Source organism: Enhydra lutris, unplaced genomic scaffold (assembly GCF_002288905.1).
Source record: "Enhydra lutris kenyoni isolate GAN:26980312 unplaced genomic scaffold, ASM228890v2 scaffoldscaffold8, whole genome shotgun sequence".
NCBI lineage: Eukaryota > Metazoa > Chordata > Mammalia > Carnivora > Mustelidae > Enhydra > Enhydra lutris.
In genome coordinates, this window is record NW_019154092.1 from 10,134,532 (window position 1) to 10,160,182 (window position 25,651).

Here is a 25,651-nt window from a genome sequence, read left to right on the forward strand (position 1 = left end):
TTATAATTGTGTAAAAATCATGTCAATACATGGCCAATTACTAAAACATAGATTCCCAATTACTATAATTGGTAGATGAATGAGAAGAGGGGTGCCTGGGTGGCTCAGTCATTAAGCGTCTTTCTTCAGCTCAGGTCACGATCCCAGGGTCCTGGGATTGAGCCCTGCATCTGGCTCCCTGCTAGGCAGGAAGCCTGTTTCTCCCTCTTCCACGTCCCCCTGCTTGTGTTCCCTCTCTAGCCAACTCTCTCTGTCAAATAAATAAACAAAATCTTAAAAAAAAAATGAAAAGACATAAAAAGGTCTAGAGCTGGGACGCCTGGGTGGCTCAGTTGGTTAAGCGGCTGCCTTCGGCTCAGGTCATGATCCCAGAGTCCTGGGATCGAGTCCCACATCGGGCTCCTTGCTCGACAGGAAGCCTGCTTCTCCCTCTGCCTCTGCCTGCCACTCTGTCTGCCTGTGCTCACTCTCTCTGACAAATAAATAAATAAAATCTTAAAAAAAAAAAAAAAAAGGGGTCTAGAGCCATACAATTTGTTGTCCATCAGATTTTTGGTAGTACTAAAAACAAAACTACAGAATAAAGATTACCTGTACACTAATATCCTTAAAATGATATGGACCACTTTTCAGTGGTCTTCTGAAGTTTTCTAAAAGAGAAATGCTTTCTCAAATTTTGAAATAACTCACCAATGGGAGACAACACTCTTGAAAACTGAGAGACATTTATTTAAAGGCTGAAACTGATGGTTTGGGATGCTTAAACCTACTAAATGTCAGCTTCTTAGTCTGTGAAGTGGAGAAGTACCCATCTGCTGAGTTGATTTATTAAGTCTCTAGCCAGCTCTACTGGACTGAAGGCGTGCCTGCCCTTTGTAATGTAAATTATTCTGGGGGCTATCTTGGGGGAGGCAGAAATTTAATCGTGATCCCTGCTCATGAGTTATTATTTATAATGAGGAGTAGAGTAACATTTATGGAACATTACTGAAAAACAATCAACCCACTGTTCAGAGCTAATTTCTACAACATAGCTATGTATTTATTGGAGGGCAATGGAGAAGAAAGAGGTGCGGCCCGAAAGGGTTTCACCCAGAGGCGGGTGAAGCTGACCTGGAACTCCAAGCATGATGGAGAGGACTTATAGATACAGAGGCGGCTGGCAAAAACATTCAGGCCCAAAATGAAGGTATAATTTCAGGTATGGAAATATCTGAAATATTTCTGCTACATGGAATTGTGGAGAGACTGGTTTGCCAGGAGTTGAGGCAAGGTATTAGAAAAATATGAGAAATAAAATGGCCAAGATGGTCAGCTCAAATTATGGAAGGCTTGGAAAGCCACACAGAGAAGTCGAGACACTCCTAAGGGTTAAAACCAAACAGAACAAAACAAAGGAACATTCATGTGTTAGAGTAGGGGAATGACATGGTAAAAATGAAAAGGAGGAGAAATCTGCCAATAAATGGACTTTGAATTTTTAAATAGGTTGACTGAAAAGCCTAGGTGCTTGGTATTTATAGTGTTAAAATATCCACTCACCCATTAAACATATTAACACTAGCATCATTTGAAATTTTACTAGTTATCTGAATATATTTGAAGTATTAATACCATTCCCATTTAAAACACACTTCCTTTGCTTGTCCATAACAGGTCCTACCATTTCCCTATGTGCCTAACCATAAGAGGCTGGGGCTTCAACTGGTGAGGAAAGGCAAGGTTTTCCAGCCAGTGAAGCTTGGTCTACTGCCCAAATCATGCAGCACTAGTACTAGAGAGTAGAATATATGAGGTATGATTATTCTGAATTCCAATCTATAGAAAGTTGGCACTACCTGTTTGAGTTCTCTCAAAATTAGACTTTGACTGTATAATATTTCCTTCACAAGAAACACCATACCTAACATTTTTCATATTTATTACTTATAGGAGAAATTCACTAACTCAAAAGATGTTTCTTTTCCTGACTGGCTGGCTGCTGCTTTTTTTCCCTCAAGGTTTGAGTTGGTGTGTTATATAATTCTATGTATAAAAGCTGCCTTGAATTAATAGATAATAAGGTTTCCCCTTCTTCCTCTTATGTCCCTGAGATTGGAAATGGTAAATCTACATCTTGCCAAATTCTCTAGAGACATATGTTTATTTTTTAACTTGAAGTATAATTAACATAGTGCTCTATTAGTTTCAGGTGTCCAATATAACAATTCAACATTTCTATAGAGTTTTCAGTCTTTATTGAGATAAGTTTACTCCTCATCCCCTTTATCTCTTTCACCCATCCTCCCACCCAGCCACCACTTTGCAACATTACTTTGTTCTCTGTATTCAAAAGACTGGTTTTGTCTTTTTTATTTTGTTCATTTGATTTGTTTCTACAATTCCACATATGAGTGAAATCATATGGTATTTGTCTTTCTCTGTCCCACTTACTTCACTTAGCATTACACCCTATAGGCCCACCCATGCTGTTGGAAATGATAATATCTCATTCTTCTTTATGGCTGAGTAATATTCCACTGCATCCATGTATACCACATCTTTATCCATTCATTTATTAATGCACACTTGAGCTGTCTCCATATCTTGGCTATTGTAAAAAATTCTGCAAACACAGGAGTGCACATAACTTTCTGAATTAGTATTTTCCCCCTTTGGGTAAATACCCAATACCTCAGAGATAAAGAAGTGATATTCACTGACAAATATGCCATCAAGTTTGAAATTAAACATAGTAACAATTACAAAATCTATCCAATTGTGAATTTAAAGGCATTCTAATAATATCTTGGATTAAAAATTAAATCACATGTGAAATTAAAAGCTAAATGTTAGAAAATAAGAACACTAAACTCCAAAAATCTACGATAAAAGTTAAACTGTTATTCAGAGATTAACTCTTAACTTTAAATGCAAATAAGTAAGATTAAAAGTAAATATGTTTATAATCCAAAAGACTAGAAAAAATTATACAAGTAGAACCAAGAAGGAATGAAAAATTAGTAAGGATTAAATATATTAATACAATAGGGAAAGTAGGCTCATAATTAATCAATTAGGCTTTTATTTTTAGGTGACTTCCTAGAAAATACTGCTGATAACAGGCAACTATTTACAGTTCTAATTGGGATAAAAGACATAAATATTAGGAACAAAAAAGGTGAAATACCTACCTCACAGAAAATTTAAAATTATACACCTAAATAAGTGTGTGTGTATATTTGTATATATGTGTGTACACACAAACAGCATATACTGAAAATGCTAAATAAACTGAATGTTTTGCTATAATAAATATAGGTTACCAAAACTCACACCCTTTGGGATGGAAAGAAATATAATGCCAAAACCATATCCACTGAAAAAATAATCAAAACACTATGTCTACACTGATGCCAGGTCTTGGAGGTTTCACTACCAAATTACAATACAAGGGGATTATGTTGAGTCAAATAAGTCAAGCAGAGAGAGTCAATTATCATATGGTTTCACTTACTTGTGGAGTATAAGGAATAACACGGAGGACATGGGGAGATGGAGGGGAGAAGTGAGTTGGAGGAAATCGGAGGGGGAGACAAACAATGAGAGACTGTGAACCCTGAGAAACAAACTGAGGGTTTTGGAGGGGAGTGCGGGGTTGGGTGAGCCTGGTGGTGGGTATTATGGAGGGCACGTATCGCATGGAGCACTGGGTATGGTGCATAAACAATGAATTTTGGAACACTGAAAAAAAATAAAATAAAATGAAAAATAATTACAATACAAGCTTAAACATAATGGATTTTATAGATTATATATTTACATCAAATTTTAATATATGGCTCTATAACACTGAAAAAGGATTCAAAGTTCTTAATATATTCATACCAAGATTAGTATATCTGTAACAACAAAAAGCAAATTATATATATGCTAAATACCACTATTAGAATCCTACTAATAGAACAGTTGTTAAAATGCTAAAATAGTAGAAACTGATATTCCATAATGTAATAAAAGAATAATATAACACAAGCAGGGTTTATTTAGCAACAAATTTATAATTCGTTATTAGAAAGACCTATCAACAGAATTTCCTAAGGTAACTGCTTAACAAAGAAAAATATATTTATTATAATAGATGGTGAACAATTGCTTTATATAATTCAACCTCCATTCCTAACAAAAACAATTACAAGGTTCAGAAACCTAGAACTAATATTCTACTTAATAATGAAACTTGGAAGAATTCATGAAAAAATCAAGAACTTATCAAAAGAGTCCCATAATTATTATTTAATGTAACAAGTGATTATGGTTAGTTCAATAAGACAGCAAAAAGAAATAAAAGGATTATTTTAAAGAATGAGTAATGAAAAATTTCACTATTTCAGGTGATTATCTGCACAAATTTAAAATCAAATGAAAAGTTCTTTGAAGTAAAAAGAATTTTTGGAAAGGAAGCTATAATTGTACAAATATAAAAAAAATTACTTTCCTTACACTCTGCAAAAACAAACTAGAAGATGAAAAAAAAAAAACCCTACCATTTTAAGATGTCAATGAAAACTATTAAGTTCCTAAGTAATTAATCAATGAAAAATGTATATGGAAAAAATGAAAGAAAGAATATTATGAACTTCTATTGAAGGACAGAAGACATAAATAAATGGAAAAACACAATTATTATTTCTCAGTGGGAGAAGTCGATATTTTAAGATGTAAATTCTATTCCCAACATTAATCTTTAAATTCAATGAAGTTCTTAGTGAACTAATAAGACTAATTTAATGGGTGGTTTTAGCATTATCCTAAGTTCATCTGGAAGTAAAAATACCTAAGAAGAAAGAAAATTTTGATCCAGAACAATGAGAGTGAACACATCCCAACAGATTTCAAAAACAAACCACAGAGCCATAGTAATTAAGACAGACCCCATATATATATATATAGATTACAATTATCATAAAATTGACCCTTCAAATGAATAGAGAAAAGATGAAAGATTGGGGGAAAAAAAAACCCAAAAACAGTATTGGTCAAGCTACAGTTATCCTTTTAGTAAAGTTAGGTTGCCTACTTTAAACCATTCCACAACACAAACTCCAAAGGGCAAGTTCTGGGGACCCTCTGAAGTCTTGAAGATGACAATAAAATGTCCCTGGGAATTTATACTGCCAGGTGAGATTTACTTCACGAGTCATGGCCAGAGCCCTTGAAGCCCTTGTTAACACATCATTGAATTATTAGAAATCCTACCATCTAGAAGAAACTTCAGAACCTAACTGGGGTGTCAGTGGCTCCTTATAACCAAGAACCAGGGAAGTCAAAATGTTATTTTCCTCATGGTACAACATTCTAGAATGATTTTCAGTACAGATGCAGTAAGGGTTAAGTTCTCATCTGTGGGCTGGCAACTCTAGCAACTAACTAATTTGTTGAATATTTCTAAGGAAAGATATTCTGAGTAACAAGCAATCCAAAGGAAGTCACACTGGAGACTGGTACTAATGAGATTTTTTTTGAGTCTCAATACCGCTGAAACTTTTATTTATATCAAAATCATGATTCAATCAGTTTTCAGAAAAACAAAAACTGAATGACTAACATACTCCAGGAGACACTATCTATAACTGCTACATAAGATTACAGTCTTTCTCTTACACTCTTTAACTTTCAAGAATCCTCTATCTGCAGACAATACATACCTAATAAGACTTGGTGAATGAATGAATGGATCAACAAAAGCCTAGCAAACAAGGACAACCCCAAATCCTCCTCAGCAACTCAATTATGCAACCATTCTGCTCCAAGTGTTACTTGGTGTGTGCATGGAATCATGCCATCCTTCATTGGCTCATATAAAATGCCTGGGCCAGAAAAGTCAGCTAGAGAAAGAAGGCATCAGACTGTGTCAGGGCTTTTTACGTCAACTAGAAGACGTGGGGGAACTGCAGCAGGCACTGAAACAAGGCTTGCATGTTTAGATCAACGACTTGCCACTGTGAGGAGGATAAATTTAAGGGGTGTATGCTAAAGTCAGGGAGATCACGTAGGGGGCTACTTCAGTAATAAAGGAAGATGATTTGTTTCTGTACTAAGGAAGTAGTTACAGGAAAAGAGGGGAGTAGAAATATTCTATAACTATTTACAAGACAAATTCCGTAGTTCTCGGAGATGGGCACATACAGTGCAGCATGTAGACAGAGTTGAGGCAAATGTATAGGGATGGTGCCCTGGGCACACAGTATCAGCAGCTGAGACACAATATACAGGATCCTGTGCAAAAGCCTTGGAGCAGGAACCCCCAGTCACAGGACCACAGCACAACTGTGAGAGGTTTCTTATAGGTAACTCCTCACTTCAGTACCTATCAGAGTTTGTGAGGGACTTACTTTGTGTTCATTCATCCGTAAATAGAGTGCACTGGAAAATATCTCTAAAAGAGAGACATCCTTATTCATTTGCGTTCCAAAGGACAATCTTAAATAGGAAAATAGCAGCCAGATTCAGAGCTGGTCAGTCAGACACTGGGGGCAAGTCCTAGCCATCTGTGCCATAACCTGTAGGGCTACTGATAAGTTACTCATTGTCACTCATATTCTTTTGTGCTTCTTATATGATCTGTGTAACAAAGCAACCTCAAAATCAAAAATCTAAAAACACAACAGGAAAACTCCTTCACCTGGGGCTCATGGCGTTCTCTCTGAACAATGGGGATCTACTGAGAGTGTGCTATGCATGTGAACATCAACCATCTTTTGTCTCCAACTGGTCAAAAGATGAGAAAACTACTGCTCAGAGGCTCATGTGAACGTGCCCCCTCCACTTGCCTGACTGAGGTGCTCTTGCCTGCCATTAACCACTACCTCATTGAACAGGGTCTCTGCCAGAGCACCTGCACAGAGACACCAAGTGGGGATGTACAGTGGCTCTAGGAGGGGGAGGGACATGATGAGGCTTTCTGATCAAATGAAGTAAAGTTCTGTCACTCAAGGCCAAGTGAGTGAAGGCAATGAGCTCTAAGGCAATAGTGCCTTCAGTATCAGGATGAGGGTGTTTTAATTTATCCTGCAGGGATAAAGGACTTCTCGGTTAAATGGCAGAATTAGGCCAGATTACTGGTGTGAACTCAGTCAAGAGGCCTAAAGGTACCAGATTCCTCCAGGCTTGATACACACAAAGAACATCCTGGTTCTGACCACAATGGTATCAATTTACAGAGTCCTCTTTTAAACTGAGATCTAGTCATTCCTCGGTTTTGAGTCTCCTACTTCCTAACTGTTAAAATGTTGGTGGGTCTCCTGGCAGCTGTGGTTTCTTCACAATCCCAGTTCAAGTTTTCCTTATCTGTTTTGAAGAAATTGCTTCTTCTTGCCTTGAACTTGTAAATATGCTGTGCGATTGTTTTGGCGGGTGATGACTTACCAAAGAGCCACTCCTAGGAACTGCAAAACTCCCTTCTTCATCTTGGGACCCATCTGACAGGGTGGTATTGTTGAGAGAAGCACCACCTGGCTAAATGAAGAAATAAAAGTACCATTTTTATTCAGGCAAACACTTCTAACGTGTGTATTACACTATGTGTATCTATTTAGATGTGTGTGACACTATATGAAGTTGTGACTTTCTGGGCAGGGACAGCTGCATCCAGTCCTTCAGGGAACATCACTGTGAGTTCCTAAATGCCAGGCCCTTCCACAGACACTAGTCAGACACTGGGCCCTGTAACCAACACTGCTATTGCCTGCCACAAACTCCTTTTTCCTTAACAATGTCTTGGTTTTGTTCCAGGGAGTTAAACCAAAGAACTTCATTTCTAAGCTGCTTTGCAGCTGGGAGTGATCATGTGCCTAGTGTGATCAATGAGAGGCAAGTGTAATTTAGCAAGAGTGCTTTCAGAACAGTTAAGGCTTTCCTGACCAAAAGGAAGAGGGTCATCTCTCATGCACTTGTGACAGTGCTGTAGATGACAGCCTAGAGTTGCGAGGTATCTTGTTGGAATAAGGATGATGGCCAAGACAATGGGCAGCAGAGGTGGAAGATCAAGCCTACCTGGGTTTGCACTAAGGCATCCTGTAATGTCCTGTCAGACTCAGACCACCAAGCCTCCACGTGAACCAAAACAACTTCAACCCTTCCATTACATACGGCCAAACTTGCCTAATCTTAGTTTAGAAACACACCCTATAATTATCTTTTGCAGGGACTAGAATTCAGTAGCAACAATACCAGGTTATGTTCGTCATTTATAAAGTTAGAAATAAGAGATTTTTGCTGTAGTGGACCATGGTTTCACTAAAATTTAAGACGTAAATATTCTTTTATTTACTGAAGGAAACTTATAAAATCGAATATATTTAATACTTATATGAAAATACAGTGTTTTGTTTTTTTTTTTTTAAATTGTCACTTGGGGCCCCTGAGTGGCTCAGTTGGTTAAGCATCTGACTTTTGATTTCAGCTCAGGTCATGATCTCAGGGTTGTGAGACTGAGCCCTGTGTCAGGCTCTGCAGGGGCATGGAGCCTGATAATTCTCTCTCTCCCTCTCCCTCTGCTCCCCCTTGCCACTTCTCTCTCTCTCCTTCTCTAAAAACAAAACAAAACAGAAAACCTTTCACTCACCTTGCTTGACCACATTTTCTATATCTTACGGATAATAGGCATTACTTTATAAAATGGAGAAGCTTTTTTGAGAGAGAGAGAGAGAGAGAGAGAGAGAGAGAAAACGCGTGCACCGGAGTGGGTGGAGGGGTAGTGGGAGAGGGAGAGAACAAATCTCAAGCGGGCTACACACCCAGCATGGAGCCTGAATCTGGGCTTGATTTCGCGATCCTGAGACATGACCTGAGCCAAGATCAAGAGTTGGCCACTTAACCGACTGAGTCACTCAGGTACCTATGAACCTTTTCCTTAAAATGACAAACAAAACATGAGAACTAGTATAAGATGGTGGACTAGAAGTCAAGATGCTCCCCTCCGTACCCTTCACTAAAAACGGCAGAAAACATACATATATATATTTTTGAAGGAGGACATTTTTGATAGCACTAGAAACCATTAAAGAATTCCATAGCAGACCAACTCAGAAATTTCTAGATTAAAAGCAGATAGAATCGGTTTGGTAAAATAAAAACCTCTACCTAAGAGTTGCATAAGAGAACATTTCTAGAGAGGGAGGAGAAAAACAAACAAATAACAGAACTGTACAAAGAGTACAAAAGGATCCCAGGTAAATAGTTAAAAATGTTTGCAAAATAGAAGCTAAGTAGACCAGCCCCTTAAATATACAGACAACCCCTGAATATAATGCAGGAAAATCTCGCAAAATGTAGTCTAAATAAAATGAACTAACTGCCTTAGGGTATAGGATCCTAGGATGAGTATACAGGCCTAAGAAGGAAATCAGGAGGCCTAACAAAAGACATGGAGGGCAGATTGAAATGAATCAGTTTTGCCTGGAAGCAATAAATTAGGTTCTTCATTCCTGTCATCGGTTTGGTATCTGCGGATAATGTGTACTGACCTACCTGCCTCCTCTACACACTTCAAAGTTAAGTACACCCCACTTAGAAGAACACACAATCAATAATTTTAGCCTTTGGAAAAACTGATCTACTCAAGTGCAAAGGAAATATACAGCAATTTTCTCATCAATTAAAAATTAATAAAGTCAGTGCTATGATTCTACAGAGAACTTTAGGGGCCCACTGAGCTGTAGAGTTCCACCTGAGAGTGTGCTGGTGCCCTCTGTCTTGTAGAAAACTTTCTACCCTATGCTTCCTTGGATTGAGTATCTGGTGGATCATCCCCCCCTTCTGTGACAGCATTCTCAATGGACAGCAGAACGAGGGGGGGACTGGGGAGCTGGACAGGAAAAAACACCCTGCATCCAGACTCCTGGTCAGAAGCTCTCTCTGCAGTGGAGGCAAAACCTAAAACCGGAAACACGTGCTGCCACTCAACAGGAGATGTGCGCTTCCCTGACCAGATGGTTCTCACACTCAGGCAGACACTTCACTGTTTGCGTCACTTACTATTACACATTCCAAAAGCTGACATTTTCCCACACAAGATGTTTATATTTGAAAAATAAATGGAAAAAAACCTAAATATTTATATCTTAGTTGATACTTGAAAATATTGAAAAAAAAAAAAAAACAACCATTTACATGGTAGTCTGTTATTTTTATGTATGAGCTAACCCTTGAGGATCAAGCTTTAGTTGACAAATCCTCTACTGGGGATACATGCACAAAAATTCGTTTTTGTGTCTGTTTCTCACTATAGATACTTTTGGAATTTAGTTATTTTTTATTTACCTACTAAAGGATTCCCTGCTGAGTTTATGAGCTACGGGTGATGACCTGTGGGTGACTTGTTTGCCAACAATATGAATTACATTACATCTTTACTCAAGAGAAATGACAATATACACCCTTTACATGAAATGAATCTCCATGGTGGCATTAAGCAAAACTGCTTGAAACTGGAAACAATCCAAACGTCCATCATGAGGTGAACAGATATACCAGTAGTCGTATATTTATGCAATGGAATACTAGTAATAATAAAAGAACCAAACTTCCATCACATGCAGCAAATGGATATATCTAAAAAAGTTATCATGAGTGAAAAAAGCCAGACACAGAAGTGCATTTTGTATTTATAGTTCTACTTATATGAGAGTGAAAACCATCCTAACATGTTAGAAATCACCACAGGGCTTGCCTGGGTAGGAGCAGGATGACAACTGGCTGGCAAGGGGTTCAGAAAGATTTCTGCTGTGATGGAAATGTTCTGTTTTGACGGGCTTGGTTGTATGGGTAAAAACATATGTTGGAATTAATTGAATTACACACCTAAAATACATGCACTTAATGTTTATAAAATTATACCGCAGTAAAAAACCATAAAAATAATTTTGATTCCTTCAAAAAATTTAATTCTTCTCTTCAGTGTGATTTAAGGGGCCATTGCTGCTATGAACCAAGAACCCACAGCTGCACTGGGGAAAAAGTTGTTCTTGAGAAATAAGAAATTGTTTATTGAAACTTAGAAAAAGAATGAGACAAGCTAAAAAAACTACATTCATGACCAAGACAAAAACCCACTAATCTGGAAAATAAAGATGAAGAGACAGAGCAAACAGACTAACATGAGAGGAAGTTTAGGAGATACTGAAATTTAGGGGCCCCTGGATGGCTCAGTCGTTAAGAATCTGCCTTCAGCTCAGATCATGATCCCAGGGTCCTGGGATGGAGCCCATATAGGGCTCCCTCCTTGGTGGGAAGCCTGCTTTTCCCTCTCCCAATCTCCCGCCTGTGTTCCCTTTATCACTGTCTCTCTCTCTCTCTCTCTCTGTCAAATAAATAAATAAAATCTTAAAAAAAAAAAAAAAAGAGGCAGATACTGAAATTCAAGGATGCCTGGGTGGCTCAGTTGGTTAAGCATCTGACTCTTGATTTTGGCTCAGGTCATGATCTCAGAGTCGTGAGATGGGGCCCTGCATCAGTGTCCACACTGGGCATGGAGCCTGCTTAAAATTCTCCCCCCACACCTCTGCCCTTCCCTTTCCTTCCTCCCCCAATTCTAAAAAAAATTTAAAAAGAAGATACTGCATTTCATTCACACATAGCAACAACCATCTAACAACCATCTAATATATCTAATATGTGTTCTAGAAGGATGGGGACACAGAAAATGGGGAGGAAAAAATGACTTAAGACATAACAGAAGGCAGTGTCCAGAAACTAGAGGGGGGAAAAATAAAACAGTTCTCAGGTGAAAAGAACTTGCCAAGTAGAGACCAAAATGAATGAAATAAACGGCAGATCCTCAAGAAAATTCAGAATTCCAGGAATAAATTCAATATAAATTAAAAATTCAAAAATTCAAAAATTGGCAGGGAAACAAACAAAAAAAATACCCCCTCATTTATGAAGGAATGAGATTTAGGCAACTAAAATAAGAAATGAAAAACAAATAATGTAAGAGTGCAATAGTCAGTCGCTAAACATTAGAAGAAATTTTATCATAAAAGTTTTCCAGGACCGCTAAGGTTTTCCAATAGTAATGGTCAGTCAGTTGACACACGTTCCTATCGGGAATATTAACATGGTATCCAGAGTTTGCTAACCATCTTGTAAGAGTACGGATTAAATGCTATGGTGGCAGCATAAAAGGCAAAAAGCAGGGGCGCCTGGGTGGCTCAGTTGGTTAGGCAACTGCCTTCAGCTCAGGTCATGATTCTGGAGTCCCAGGATCGAGTCCCACATCGGGCTCCCTGCTCAGCAGGGATCTGCTTCTCCCACTGACCTCTCTCCTCTCATGCTCTCTCTCTCTCAAATAATTAAATAAAATCTTTAAAAAAAAAAAAAAAAGAACAAAGGCAAAAAGCAGAAGTTCATGCTAAGCCTGTCACTGCACTGTATTGCAGATGTACCAGCCACAGTCTACCCACCACCATCAGTACTTGTTTTGTGACAAAACAAATTCCTACTTGTTAAATCAAAGTTCCTTAGATTTTGTTTTCCATGAAGCAAACACAGATGTAACTGACATTGTTGTTTTTTGGGTTTTTTTTTGGTCCAGGTATTTTCTTTTTTTTTTTTTTAATTTTATTTTTTATAAACATATAATATATTTTATCCCCAGGGGTACAGGTCTGTGAATCGCCAGGTTTACACACTTCACAGCACTCACGGTCAGGCAGGCTGGGTACTGCATAACACTGATGCCTGCCCTCTCCCTACACACACACACACACACACACACACACACACACACACTTAAAAAAGAAAAAAAAAGGGGCGCCTGGGTGGCTCAGTGGGTTAAGCCGCTGCCTTCGGCCCTCAGCAGGGAGCCTGCTTCCCTCTCTCTCTCTCTCTGCCTGCCTCTCTGTCTACTTGTGATCTCTCTCTGAAAAAAAAAAAAAAAAGAAAAAAAAATCCTAGTTTGTTCCATGGAAAAACCATAGGAAGTTATTGGAATAATCATGAAAGGTTTTACATACAGTTAAAGCATAGTCCTCTTTCTTAAAATCTGATTTCTTGAATTTACTTCTTTTTGGAGCCTCTGTAACCATTTCTGAATAAGATACTTCAAAGGACAGCTCTTCAGTTTCTGGTGGAATGTTTTTTTTCCGATAATCATCACCTAAAAAAAAAAGGACGTACAATTTTTATATGTCATTTAATCAATCAATATCATGTACTGTAAAATAAGCACAAAATATTTCTAAGTTAACCTACAGGCACATCAGAATGTTTACAACCAAAGAACAGAATCAGACTCACCTAGAGGAGTTCGGTTAAATAACAATGTGAGGTCTTCAAACTTCCATATGAATGAATTTCTCTAATCATTATCCAAACAAACTTTCTATTTCTTCTGATGTTTTTAATCTTAGATTCTTCTATCTCATGAAAGGCACTGAAGATTACTAGAGGAAAGCCCACAAATGAGGCATTTCTTCTGTATGTTATGATATTACAGTTAAGGCCATCTAAACCCAATGTTGCTGCTCCTGGGGAAGCAGAAGCTTAAGGCAAAGGGAGAACGGGCAAAGACCCCACTAGAATTCCTGCCTAAATTCACTTCTCCTGTTGTTTCTCCCAAACTATGGGAGGTTTGGTTCTTAGGATGTGTTAAAATTCAATTTGGACTTCACTGCTAGGTTTGTTCATGTAAATTAACCCAAATTCTTGTAATTTGATTTGGTTACCTGACCTCCCATGCTGTTTATTAAAAAAGAGCCAAATGCGTAACAAGAAATGTCCCACATTGTCTGCGAGGTAGTTTGAAATTAAGACAATAAATTCCTTGGCCAAAAACAAGTGAATCCAGAAATCATCTGAGTAGTCCTAAACTCTGATTCCTAACTAATATTTGGCTTGCCATCTTTTTTCATTGCCTGGAAAAACTGTTCATATGCAGTGAAAAAAAAACTGATTATAAAAAAGAGAACTCATGTCTTTTACCCTCTTCTATAGACAGTGACTAAAGAACAACGACGAAAAGAAATAATAGAAGACCTAATTAATCTCACATTAAAAGTTAAATGGAGAAATTTGCAAATCAACAGATTTTAAAATTTTAAACAGAAACACTGATCAAAAATACAATACTCAAGCGGAAGAGGTGCAGTTAAAAGGTAACCCTTTAGCCTTTATGTATTGTTAGAGTTGCTATGTGAGAGTTGCTCTGGTGCTGTACACACTTGAGCCTAAGTAGAGATTTTTGGAAGTGTCCTACTTCCTGGCCCACTCGCAACTATTAAGCAGATCCAGATTCCTTGTGAAAGAGACCTCAAATCAAAGACATTACCCAAGTGAGTAGTTTCTAAATGATGTGATGGTAGTGAAAGAGAAAAAGATTCTGCTTCCAATTTGGCTCAATTAATTTTGTCTGGTGTGACAGAATGGGGTGTTTGGAGCTGGCAAGGAGTGAGTGCTGGAGTGACAGAATCAAAATAGAAAAAAAAAATCCCACACATTTTGCCTTGACAAAGTCAAGAGCAAAAGCGAGAAGCAAAAGCAAAAGCTTTTGCCAGAGCAAAAGCGAGAAGACACAGCTTCAGTTCCATATAAAAGGATGTGCCACTCACCACTCCCTGCACTCTGAACTGCCTCTGCAGGGTCTGGAGATCCGTTGGAGAGAACTGGTAGAGCTGGAAGAGTCTCGAGTACAGACTGTGAAACAAGGGAAAATGAACACAAGACGTTTTAGTATACAAACACATGCTCCCCAACATTCCCATCACATTTATGCTCTGCGGTTTACACAAGTTCTTCTCACCAAAACAATTCTCGATTCCATACATAGCCTGCACCTGATTTCCTGTTTCTGTGTTCAGTCCAAACCTGCAGAGCTAACATGGTTTTCTCAACAGAGAACTCTGTCAAGATGAAAATAACGGTCTTCTTAGCTCTTGAGAATTTGCTGCTTATACCCTTCCTAAGATGTAAAAATTACAATGCTTGATGTCACATAGTTTGACAATGACAGTATTTTTTATTCTTGATGTGGTGGTCATGCATATTGATCTTAAATTTCAGGTGATGATGTGGCTAGATGGTAAATGGAAAGGCCCCTGAGGCCAGATTGCTGGGATTCTAATCCAGGCTCTCCCACTTAGTGACTTTGAATAAGTCTCTCGAGTTCTCTATCGCTTAATCTCCTAATCTATAAAATGATGATGATAATAGAACATATTCAAAGAGGTATTATGAATTTTAAATGACTTGTTCTATAATCACTTCAAACAATATCTGATACACACTGAGCACAATATGAGTATTGGCTACTATTAATACTCAACATATTAATTCCTCCGTGAAAAAACGAGTGTAATAATGTGAGAGTGATAATAATTACCGAAACCGTAAGTGTGTTTTCTAGTTATTTCTACTTTGCTACTTTCTTCACTAAGATCCTGCCAAAGCTTTGTCTTCTCCTGCAATATTGTCAGAAGTTGAGTATCTTTTCTTTTTTTAAAGATTTTATTTATTTTCGAGAGACGGAGAGAGTATGGTAGGGAGGGTCGGGGGTGAGGTGAATGGGGGGGTGGCACATAGGGAGAGGGAGGAACAGACACCCTGCTGAGCACGAAGTCTGATGCAGGGCCAAAGGCAGATGGTTAACCAACTTGAGCTACCCAGGTGCCCCAGAAGTTGCATATCTTTATAAAGCCCTGTGAAGCAAGCCAACTGCTCAAGTCTGGATGGGTATTAGTAAAAAACCAAAACCAAAAACAAAAAAAAACAAACTTATACACAAATTCTACCATTTCTGCCAATATAAATTTTAATGTGGTAGTTAGTATCTATGAATGTGTGTGATGATGGAAATTTGCTATTCAATCACCAATCTTTTATGTACTATTCAATATAAAGTCTGTTCATTTCTTTTCCCCAGAGCCTGATGTTGTTTCTTTTACTCTCATATTTATTTAACAATAACCGAACACCTGTTTCATGAAAGATTCTTTATCATGTGCTACAAATTACACAAGGGTGTCTTGAATTCTGAGCTTTGTGTTCTCTTTTTCCTATTTTATTTCAAAAGAGATGACACAATTATAATTGTGTAAAAATCATGTCAATACATGGCCAATTACTAAAACATAGATTCCCAATTACTATAATTGGTAGATGAATGAGAAGAGGGGTGCCTGGGTGGCTCAGTCATTAAGCGTCTTTCTTCAGCTCAGGTCACGATCCCAGGGTCCTGGGATTGAGCCCTGCATCTGGCTCCCTGCTAGGCAGGAAGCCTGTTTCTCCCTCTTCCACGTCCCCCTGCTTGTGTTCCCTCTCTAGCCAACTCTCTCTGTCAAATAAATAAACAAAATCTTAAAAAAAAAATGAAAAGACATAAAAAGGTCTAGAGCTGGGACGCCTGGGTGGCTCAGTTGGTTAAGCGGCTGCCTTCGGCTCAGGTCATGATCCCAGAGTCCTGGGATCGAGTCCCACATCGGGCTCCTTGCTCGACAGGAAGCCTGCTTCTCCCTCTGCCTCTGCCTGCCACTCTGTCTGCCTGTGCTCACTCTCTCTGACAAATAAATAAATAAAATCTTAAAAAAAAAAAAAAAAAGGGGTCTAGAGCCATACAATTTGTTGTCCATCAGATTTTTGGTAGTACTAAAAACAAAACTACAGAATAAAGATTACCTGTACACTAATATCCTTAAAATGATATGGACCACTTTTCAGTGGTCTTCTGAAGTTTTCTAAAAGAGAAATGCTTTCTCAAATTTTGAAATAACTCACCAATGGGAGACAACACTCTTGAAAACTGAGAGACATTTATTTAAAGGCTGAAACTGATGGTTTGGGATGCTTAAACCTACTAAATGTCAGCTTCTTAGTCTGTGAAGTGGAGAAGTACCCATCTGCTGAGTTGATTTATTAAGTCTCTAGCCAGCTCTACTGGACTGAAGGCGTGCCTGCCCTTTGTAATGTAAATTATTCTGGGGGCTATCTTGGGGGAGGCAGAAATTTAATCGTGATCCCTGCTCATGAGTTATTATTTATAATGAGGAGTAGAGTAACATTTATGGAACATTACTGAAAAACAATCAACCCACTGTTCAGAGCTAATTTCTACAACATAGCTATGTATTTATTGGAGGGCAATGGAGAAGAAAGAGGTGCGGCCCGAAAGGGTTTCACCCAGAGGCGGGTGAAGCTGACCTGGAACTCCAAGCATGATGGAGAGGACTTATAGATACAGAGGCGGCTGGCAAAAACATTCAGGCCCAAAATGAAGGTATAATTTCAGGTATGGAAATATCTGAAATATTTCTGCTACATGGAATTGTGGAGAGACTGGTTTGCCAGGAGTTGAGGCAAGGTATTAGAAAAATATGAGAAATAAAATGGCCAAGATGGTCAGCTCAAATTATGGAAGGCTTGGAAAGCCACACAGAGAAGTCGAGACACTCCTAAGGGTTAAAACCAAACAGAACAAAACAAAGGAACATTCATGTGTTAGAGTAGGGGAATGACATGGTAAAAATGAAAAGGAGGAGAAATCTGCCAATAAATGGACTTTGAATTTTTAAATAGGTTGACTGAAAAGCCTAGGTGCTTGGTATTTATAGTGTTAAAATATCCACTCACCCATTAAACATATTAACACTAGCATCATTTGAAATTTTACTAGTTATCTGAATATATTTGAAGTATTAATACCATTCCCATTTAAAACACACTTCCTTTGCTTGTCCATAACAGGTCCTACCATTTCCCTATGTGCCTAACCATAAGAGGCTGGGGCTTCAACTGGTGAGGAAAGGCAAGGTTTTCCAGCCAGTGAAGCTTGGTCTACTGCCCAAATCATGCAGCACTAGTACTAGAGAGTAGAATATATGAGGTATGATTATTCTGAATTCCAATCTATAGAAAGTTGGCACTACCTGTTTGAGTTCTCTCAAAATTAGACTTTGACTGTATAATATTTCCTTCACAAGAAACACCATACCTAACATTTTTCATATTTATTACTTATAGGAGAAATTCACTAACTCAAAAGATGTTTCTTTTCCTGACTGGCTGGCTGCTGCTTTTTTTCCCTCAAGGTTTGAGTTGGTGTGTTATATAATTCTATGTATAAAAGCTGCCTTGAATTAATAGATAATAAGGTTTCCCCTTCTTCCTCTTATGTCCCTGAGATTGGAAATGGTAAATCTACATCTTGCCAAATTCTCTAGAGACATATGTTTATTTTTTAACTTGAAGTATAATTAACATAGTGCTCTATTAGTTTCAGGTGTCCAATATAACAATTCAACATTTCTATAGAGTTTTCAGTCTTTATTGAGATAAGTTTACTCCTCATCCCCTTTATCTCTTTCACCCATCCTCCCACCCAGCCACCACTTTGCAACATTACTTTGTTCTCTGTATTCAAAAGACTGGTTTTGTCTTTTTTATTTTGTTCATTTGATTTGTTTCTACAATTCCACATATGAGTGAAATCATATGGTATTTGTCTTTCTCTGTCCCACTTACTTCACTTAGCATTACACCCTATAGGCCCACCCATGCTGTTGGAAATGATAATATCTCATTCTTCTTTATGGCTGAGTAATATTCCACTGCATCCATGTATACCACATCTTTATCCATTCATTTATTAATGCACACTTGAGCTGTCTCCATATCTTGGCTATTGTAAAAAATTCTGCAAACACAGGAGTGCACATAACTTTCTGAATTAGTATTTTCCCCCTTTGGGTAAATACCCAATACCTCAGAGATAAAGAAGTGATATTCACTGACAAATATGCCATCAAGTTTGAAATTAAACATAGTAACAATTACAAAATCTATCCAATTGTGAATTTAAAGGCATTCTAATAATATCTTGGATTAAAAATTAAATCACATGTGAAATTAAAAGCTAAATGTTAGAAAATAAGAACACTAAACTCCAAAAATCTACGATAAAAGTTAAACTGTTATTCAGAGATTAACTCTTAACTTTAAATGCAAATAAGTAAGATTAAAAGTAAATATGTTTATAATCCAAAAGACTAGAAAAAATTATACAAGTAGAACCAAGAAGGAATGAAAAATTAGTAAGGATTAAATATATTAATACAATAGGGAAAGTAGGCTCATAATTAATCAATTAGGCTTTTATTTTTAGGTGACTTCCTAGAAAATACTGCTGATAACAGGCAACTATTTACAGTTCTAATTGGGATAAAAGACATAAATATTAGGAACAAAAAAGGTGAAATACCTACCTCACAGAAAATTTAAAATTATACACCTAAATAAGTGTGTGTGTATATTTGTATATATGTGTGTACACACAAACAGCATATACTGAAAATGCTAAATAAACTGAATGTTTTGCTATAATAAATATAGGTTACCAAAACTCACACCCTTTGGGATGGAAAGAAATATAATGCCAAAACCATATCCACTGAAGAAATAATCAAAACACTATGTCTACACTGATGCCAGGTCTTGGAGGTTTCACTACCAAATTACAATACAAGGGGATTATGTTGAGTCAAATAAGTCAAGCAGAGAGAGTCAATTATCATATGGTTTCACTTACTTGTGGAGTATAAGGAATAACACGGAGGACATGGGGAGATGGAGGGGAGAAGTGAGTTGGAGGAAATCGGAGGGGGAGACAAACAATGAGAGACTGTGAACCCTGAGAAACAAACTGAGGGTTTTGGAGGGGAGTGCGGGGTTGGGTGAGCCTGGTGGTGGGTATTATGGAGGGCACGTATCGCATGGAGCACTGGGTATGGTGCATAAACAATGAATTTTGGAACACTGAAAAAAAATAAAATAAAATGAAAAATAATTACAATACAAGCTTAAACATAATGGATTTTATAGATTATATATTTACATCAAATTTTAATATATGGCTCTATAACACTGAAAAAGGATTCAAAGTTCTTAATATATTCATACCAAGATTAGTATATCTGTAACAACAAAAAGCAAATTATATATATGCTAAATACCACTATTAGAATCCTACTAATAGAACAGTTGTTAAAATGCTAAAATAGTAGAAACTGATATTCCATAATGTAATAAAAGAATAATATAACACAAGCAGGGTTTATTTAGCAACAAATTTATAATTCGTTATTAGAAAGACCTATCAACAGAATTTCCTAAGGTAACTGCTTAACAAAGAAAAATATATTTATTATAATAGATGGTGAACAATTGCTTTATATAATTCAACCTCCATTCCTAACAAAAACAATTACAAGGTTCAGAAACCTAGAACTAATATTCTACTTAATAATGAAACTTGGAAGAATTCATGAAAAAATCAAGAACTTATCAAAAGAGTCCCATAATTATTATTTAATGTAACAAGTGATTATGGTTAGTTCAATAAGACAGCAAAAAGAAATAAAAGGATTATTTTAAAGAATGAGTAATGAAAAATTTCACTATTTCAGGTGATTATCTGCACAAATTTAAAATCAAATGAAAAGTTCTTTGAAGTAAAAAGAATTTTTGGAAAGGAAGCTATAATTGTACAAATATAAAAAAAATTACTTTCCTTACACTCTGCAAAAACAAACTAGAAGATGAAAAAAAAAAAACCCTACCATTTTAAGATGTCAATGAAAACTATTAAGTTCCTAAGTAATTAATCAATGAAAAATGTATATGGAAAAAATGAAAGAAAGAATATTATGAACTTCTATTGAAGGACAGAAGACATAAATAAATGGAAAAACACAATTATTATTTCTCAGTGGGAGAAGTCGATATTTTAAGATGTAAATTCTATTCCCAACATTAATCTTTAAATTCAATGAAGTTCTTAGTGAACTAATAAGACTAATTTAATGGGTGGTTTTAGCATTATCCTAAGTTCATCTGGAAGTAAAAATACCTAAGAAGAAAGAAAATTTTGATCCAGAACAATGAGAGTGAACACATCCCAACAGATTTCAAAAACAAACCACAGAGCCATAGTAATTAAGACAGACCCCATATATATATATATAGATTACAATTATCATAAAATTGACCCTTCAAATGAATAGAGAAAAGATGAAAGATTGGGGGAAAAAAAAACCCAAAAACAGTATTGGTCAAGCTACAGTTATCCTTTTAGTAAAGTTAGGTTGCCTACTTTAAACCATTCCACAACACAAACTCCAAAGGGCAAGTTCTGGGGACCCTCTGAAGTCTTGAAGATGACAATAAAATGTCCCTGGGAATTTATACTGCCAGGTGAGATTTACTTCACGAGTCATGGCCAGAGCCCTTGAAGCCCTTGTTAACACATCATTGAATTATTAGAAATCCTACCATCTAGAAGAAACTTCAGAACCTAACTGGGGTGTCAGTGGCTCCTTATAACCAAGAACCAGGGAAGTCAAAATGTTATTTTCCTCATGGTACAACATTCTAGAATGATTTTCAGTACAGATGCAGTAAGGGTTAAGTTCTCATCTGTGGGCTGGCAACTCTAGCAACTAACTAATTTGTTGAATATTTCTAAGGAAAGATATTCTGAGTAACAAGCAATCCAAAGGAAGTCACACTGGAGACTGGTACTAATGAGATTTTTTTTGAGTCTCAATACCGCTGAAACTTTTATTTATATCAAAATCATGATTCAATCAGTTTTCAGAAAAACAAAAACTGAATGACTAACATACTCCAGGAGACACTATCTATAACTGCTACATAAGATTACAGTCTTTCTCTTACACTCTTTAACTTTCAAGAATCCTCTATCTGCAGACAATACATACCTAATAAGACTTGGTGAATGAATGAATGGATCAACAAAAGCCTAGCAAACAAGGACAATCCCAAATCCTCCTCAGCAACTCAATTATGCAACCATTCTGCTCCAAGTGTTACTTGGTGTGTGCATGGAATCATGCCATCCTTCATTGGCTCATATAAAATGCCTGGGCCAGAAAAGTCAGCTAGAGAAAGAAGGCATCAGACTGTGTCAGGGCTTTTTACGTCAACTAGAAGACGTGGGGGAACTGCAGCAGGCACTGAAACAAGGCTTGCATGTTTAGATCAACGACTTGCCACTGTGAGGAGGATAAATTTAAGGGGTGTATGCTAAAGTCAGGGAGATCACGTAGGGGGCTACTTCAGTAATAAAGGAAGATGATTTGTTTCTGTACTAAGGAAGTAGTTACAGGAAAAGAGGGGAGTAGAAATATTCTATAACTATTTACAAGACAAATTCCGTAGTTCTCGGAGATGGGCACATACAGTGCAGCATGTAGACAGAGTTGAGGCAAATGTATAGGGATGGTGCCCTGGGCACACAGTATCAGCAGCTGAGACACAATATACAGGATCCTGTGCAAAAGCCTTGGAGCAGGAACCCCCAGTCACAGGACCACAGCACAACTGTGAGAGGTTTCTTATAGGTAACTCCTCACTTCAGTACCTATCAGAGTTTGTGAGGGACTTACTTTGTGTTCATTCATCCGTAAATAGAGTGCACTGGAAAATATCTCTAAAAGAGAGACATCCTTATTCATTTGCGTTCCAAAGGACAATCTTAAATAGGAAAATAGCAGCCAGATTCAGAGCTGGTCAGTCAGACACTGGGGGCAAGTCCTAGCCATCTGTGCCATAACCTGTAGGGCTACTGATAAGTTACTCATTGTCACTCATATTCTTTTGTGCTTCTTATATGATCTGTGTAACAAAGCAACCTCAAAATCAAAAATCTAAAAACACAACAGGAAAACTCCTTCACCTGGGGCTCATGGCGTTCTCTCTGAACAATGGGGATCTACTGAGAGTGTGCTATGCATGTGAACATCAACCATCTTTTGTCTCCAACTGGTCAAAAGATGAGAAAACTACTGCTCAGAGGCTCATGTGAACGTGCCCCCTCCACTTGCCTGACTGAGGTGCTCTTGCCTGCCATTAACCACTACCTCATTGAACAGGGTCTCTGCCAGAGCACCTGCACAGAGACACCAAGTGGGGATGTACAGTGGCTCTAGGAGGGGGAGGGACATGATGAGGCTTTCTGATCAAATGAAGTAAAGTTCTGTCACTCAAGGCCAAGTGAGTGAAGGCAATGAGCTCTAAGGCAATAGTGCCTTCAGTATCAGGATGAGGGTGTTTTAATTTATCCTGCAGGGATAAAGGACTTCTCGGTTAAATGGCAGAATTAGGCCAGATTACTGGTGTGAACTCAGTCAAGAGGCCTAAAGGTACCAGATTCCTCCGGGCTTGATACACACAAAGAACATCCTGGTTCTGACCACAATGGTATCAATTTACAGAGTCCTCTTTTAAACTGAGATCTAGTCATTCCTCGGTTTTGAGTCTCCTACTTCCTAACTGTTAAAATGTTGGTGGGTCTCCTGGCAGCTGTGGTTTCTTCACAATCCCAGTTCAAGTTTTCCTTATCTGTTTTGAAGAAATTGCTTCTTCTTGCCTTGAACTTGTAAATATGCTGTGCGATTGTTTTGGCGGGTGATGACTTACCAAAGAGCCACTCCTAGGAACTGCAAAACTCCCTTCTTCATCTTGGGACCCATCTGACAGGGTGGTATTGTTGAGAGAAGCACCACCTGGCTAAATGAAGAAATAAAAGTACCATTTTTATTCAGGCAAACACTTCTAACGTGTGTATTACACTATGTGTATCTATTTAGATGTGTGTGACACTATATGAAGTTGTGACTTTCTGGGCAGGGACAGCTGCATCCAGTCCTTCAGGGAACATCACTGTGAGTTCCTAAATGCCAGGCCCTTCCACAGACACTAGTCAGACACTGGGCCCTGTAACCAACACTGCTATTGCCTGCCACAAACTCCTTTTTCCTTAACAATGTCTTGGTTTTGTTCCAGGGAGTTAAACCAAAGAACTTCATTTCTAAGCTGCTTTGCAGCTGGGAGTGATCATGTGCCTAGTGTGATCAATGAGAGGCAAGTGTAATTTAGCAAGAGTGCTTTCAGAACAGTTAAGGCTTTCCTGACCAAAAGGAAGAGGGTCATCTCTCATGCACTTGTGACAGTGCTGTAGATGACAGCCTAGAGTTGCGAGGTATCTTGTTGGAATAAGGATGATGGCCAAGACAATGGGCAGCAGAGGTGGAAGATCAAGCCTACCTGGGTTTGCACTAAGGCATCCTGTAATGTCCTGTCAGACTCAGACCACCAAGCCTCCACGTGAACCAAAACAACTTCAACCCTTCCATTACATACGGCCAAACTTGCCTAATCTTAGTTTAGAAACACACCCTATAATTATCTTTTGCAGGGACTAGAATTCAGTAGCAACAATACCAGGTTATGTTCGTCATTTATAAAGTTAGAAATAAGAGATTTTTGCTGTAGTGGACCATGGTTTCACTAAAATTTAAGACGTAAATATTCTTTTATTTACTGAAGGAAACTTATAAAATCGAATATATTTAATACTTATATGAAAATACAGTGTTTTGTTTTTTTTTTTTTAAATTGTCACTTGGGGCCCCTGAGTGGCTCAGTTGGTTAAGCATCTGACTTTTGATTTCAGCTCAGGTCATGATCTCAGGGTTGTGAGACTGAGCCCTGTGTCAGGCTCTGCAGGGGCATGGAGCCTGATAATTCTCTCTCTCCCTCTCCCTCTGCTCCCCCTTGCCACTTCTCTCTCTCTCCTTCTCTAAAAACAAAACAAAACAGAAAACCTTTCACTCACCTTGCTTGACCACATTTTCTATATCTTACGGATAATAGGCATTACTTTATAAAATGGAGAAGCTTTTTTGAGAGAGAGAGAGAGAGAGAGAGAGAGAGAGAAAACGCGTGCACCGGAGTGGGTGGAGGGGTAGTGGGAGAGGGAGAGAACAAATCTCAAGCGGGCTACACACCCAGCATGGAGCCTGAATCTGGGCTTGATTTCGCGATCCTGAGACATGACCTGAGCCAAGATCAAGAGTTGGCCACTTAACCGACTGAGTCACTCAGGTACCTATGAACCTTTTCCTTAAAATGACAAACAAAACATGAGAACTAGTATAAGATGGTGGACTAGAAGTCAAGATGCTCCCCTCCGTACCCTTCACTAAAAACGGCAGAAAACATACATATATATATTTTTGAAGGAGGACATTTTTGATAGCACTAGAAACCATTAAAGAATTCCATAGCAGACCAACTCAGAAATTTCTAGATTAAAAGCAGATAGAATCGGTTTGGTAAAATAAAAACCTCTACCTAAGAGTTGCATAAGAGAACATTTCTAGAGAGGGAGGAGAAAAACAAACAAATAACAGAACTGTACAAAGAGTACAAAAGGATCCCAGGTAAATAGTTAAAAATGTTTGCAAAATAGAAGCTAAGTAGACCAGCCCCTTAAATATACAGACAACCCCTGAATATAATGCAGGAAAATCTCGCAAAATGTAGTCTAAATAAAATGAACTAACTGCCTTAGGGTATAGGATCCTAGGATGAGTATACAGGCCTAAGAAGGAAATCAGGAGGCCTAACAAAAGACATGGAGGGCAGATTGAAATGAATCAGTTTTGCCTGGAAGCAATAAATTAGGTTCTTCATTCCTGTCATCGGTTTGGTATCTGCGGATAATGTGTACTGACCTACCTGCCTCCTCTACACACTTCAAAGTTAAGTACACCCCACTTAGAAGAACACACAATCAATAATTTTAGCCTTTGGAAAAACT

At 37.9% G+C, this 25,651-nt stretch overlaps 1 protein-coding gene across 1 annotated transcript in view; it reads right to left on the reverse strand.

Annotated features, from left to right (window-relative positions):
• The window catches only part of LOC111142560 (Rho GTPase activating protein 28), a 224,181-nt gene that overhangs the window by 50,026 nt on the left and 148,504 nt on the right, over positions 1 to 25,651 (reverse strand). Inside the window, exons 5-7 of the mRNA XM_022495829.1 lie at positions 23,467 to 23,556; positions 14,589 to 14,673; positions 12,996 to 13,138 (exon numbers count right to left, since the gene is read on the reverse strand). Coding sequence (XP_022351537.1) covers positions 12,996 to 13,138; positions 14,589 to 14,673; positions 23,467 to 23,556 — 318 coding nt within the window. The remainder of the gene's footprint in view (positions 1 to 12,995; positions 13,139 to 14,588; positions 14,674 to 23,466; positions 23,557 to 25,651) is intronic.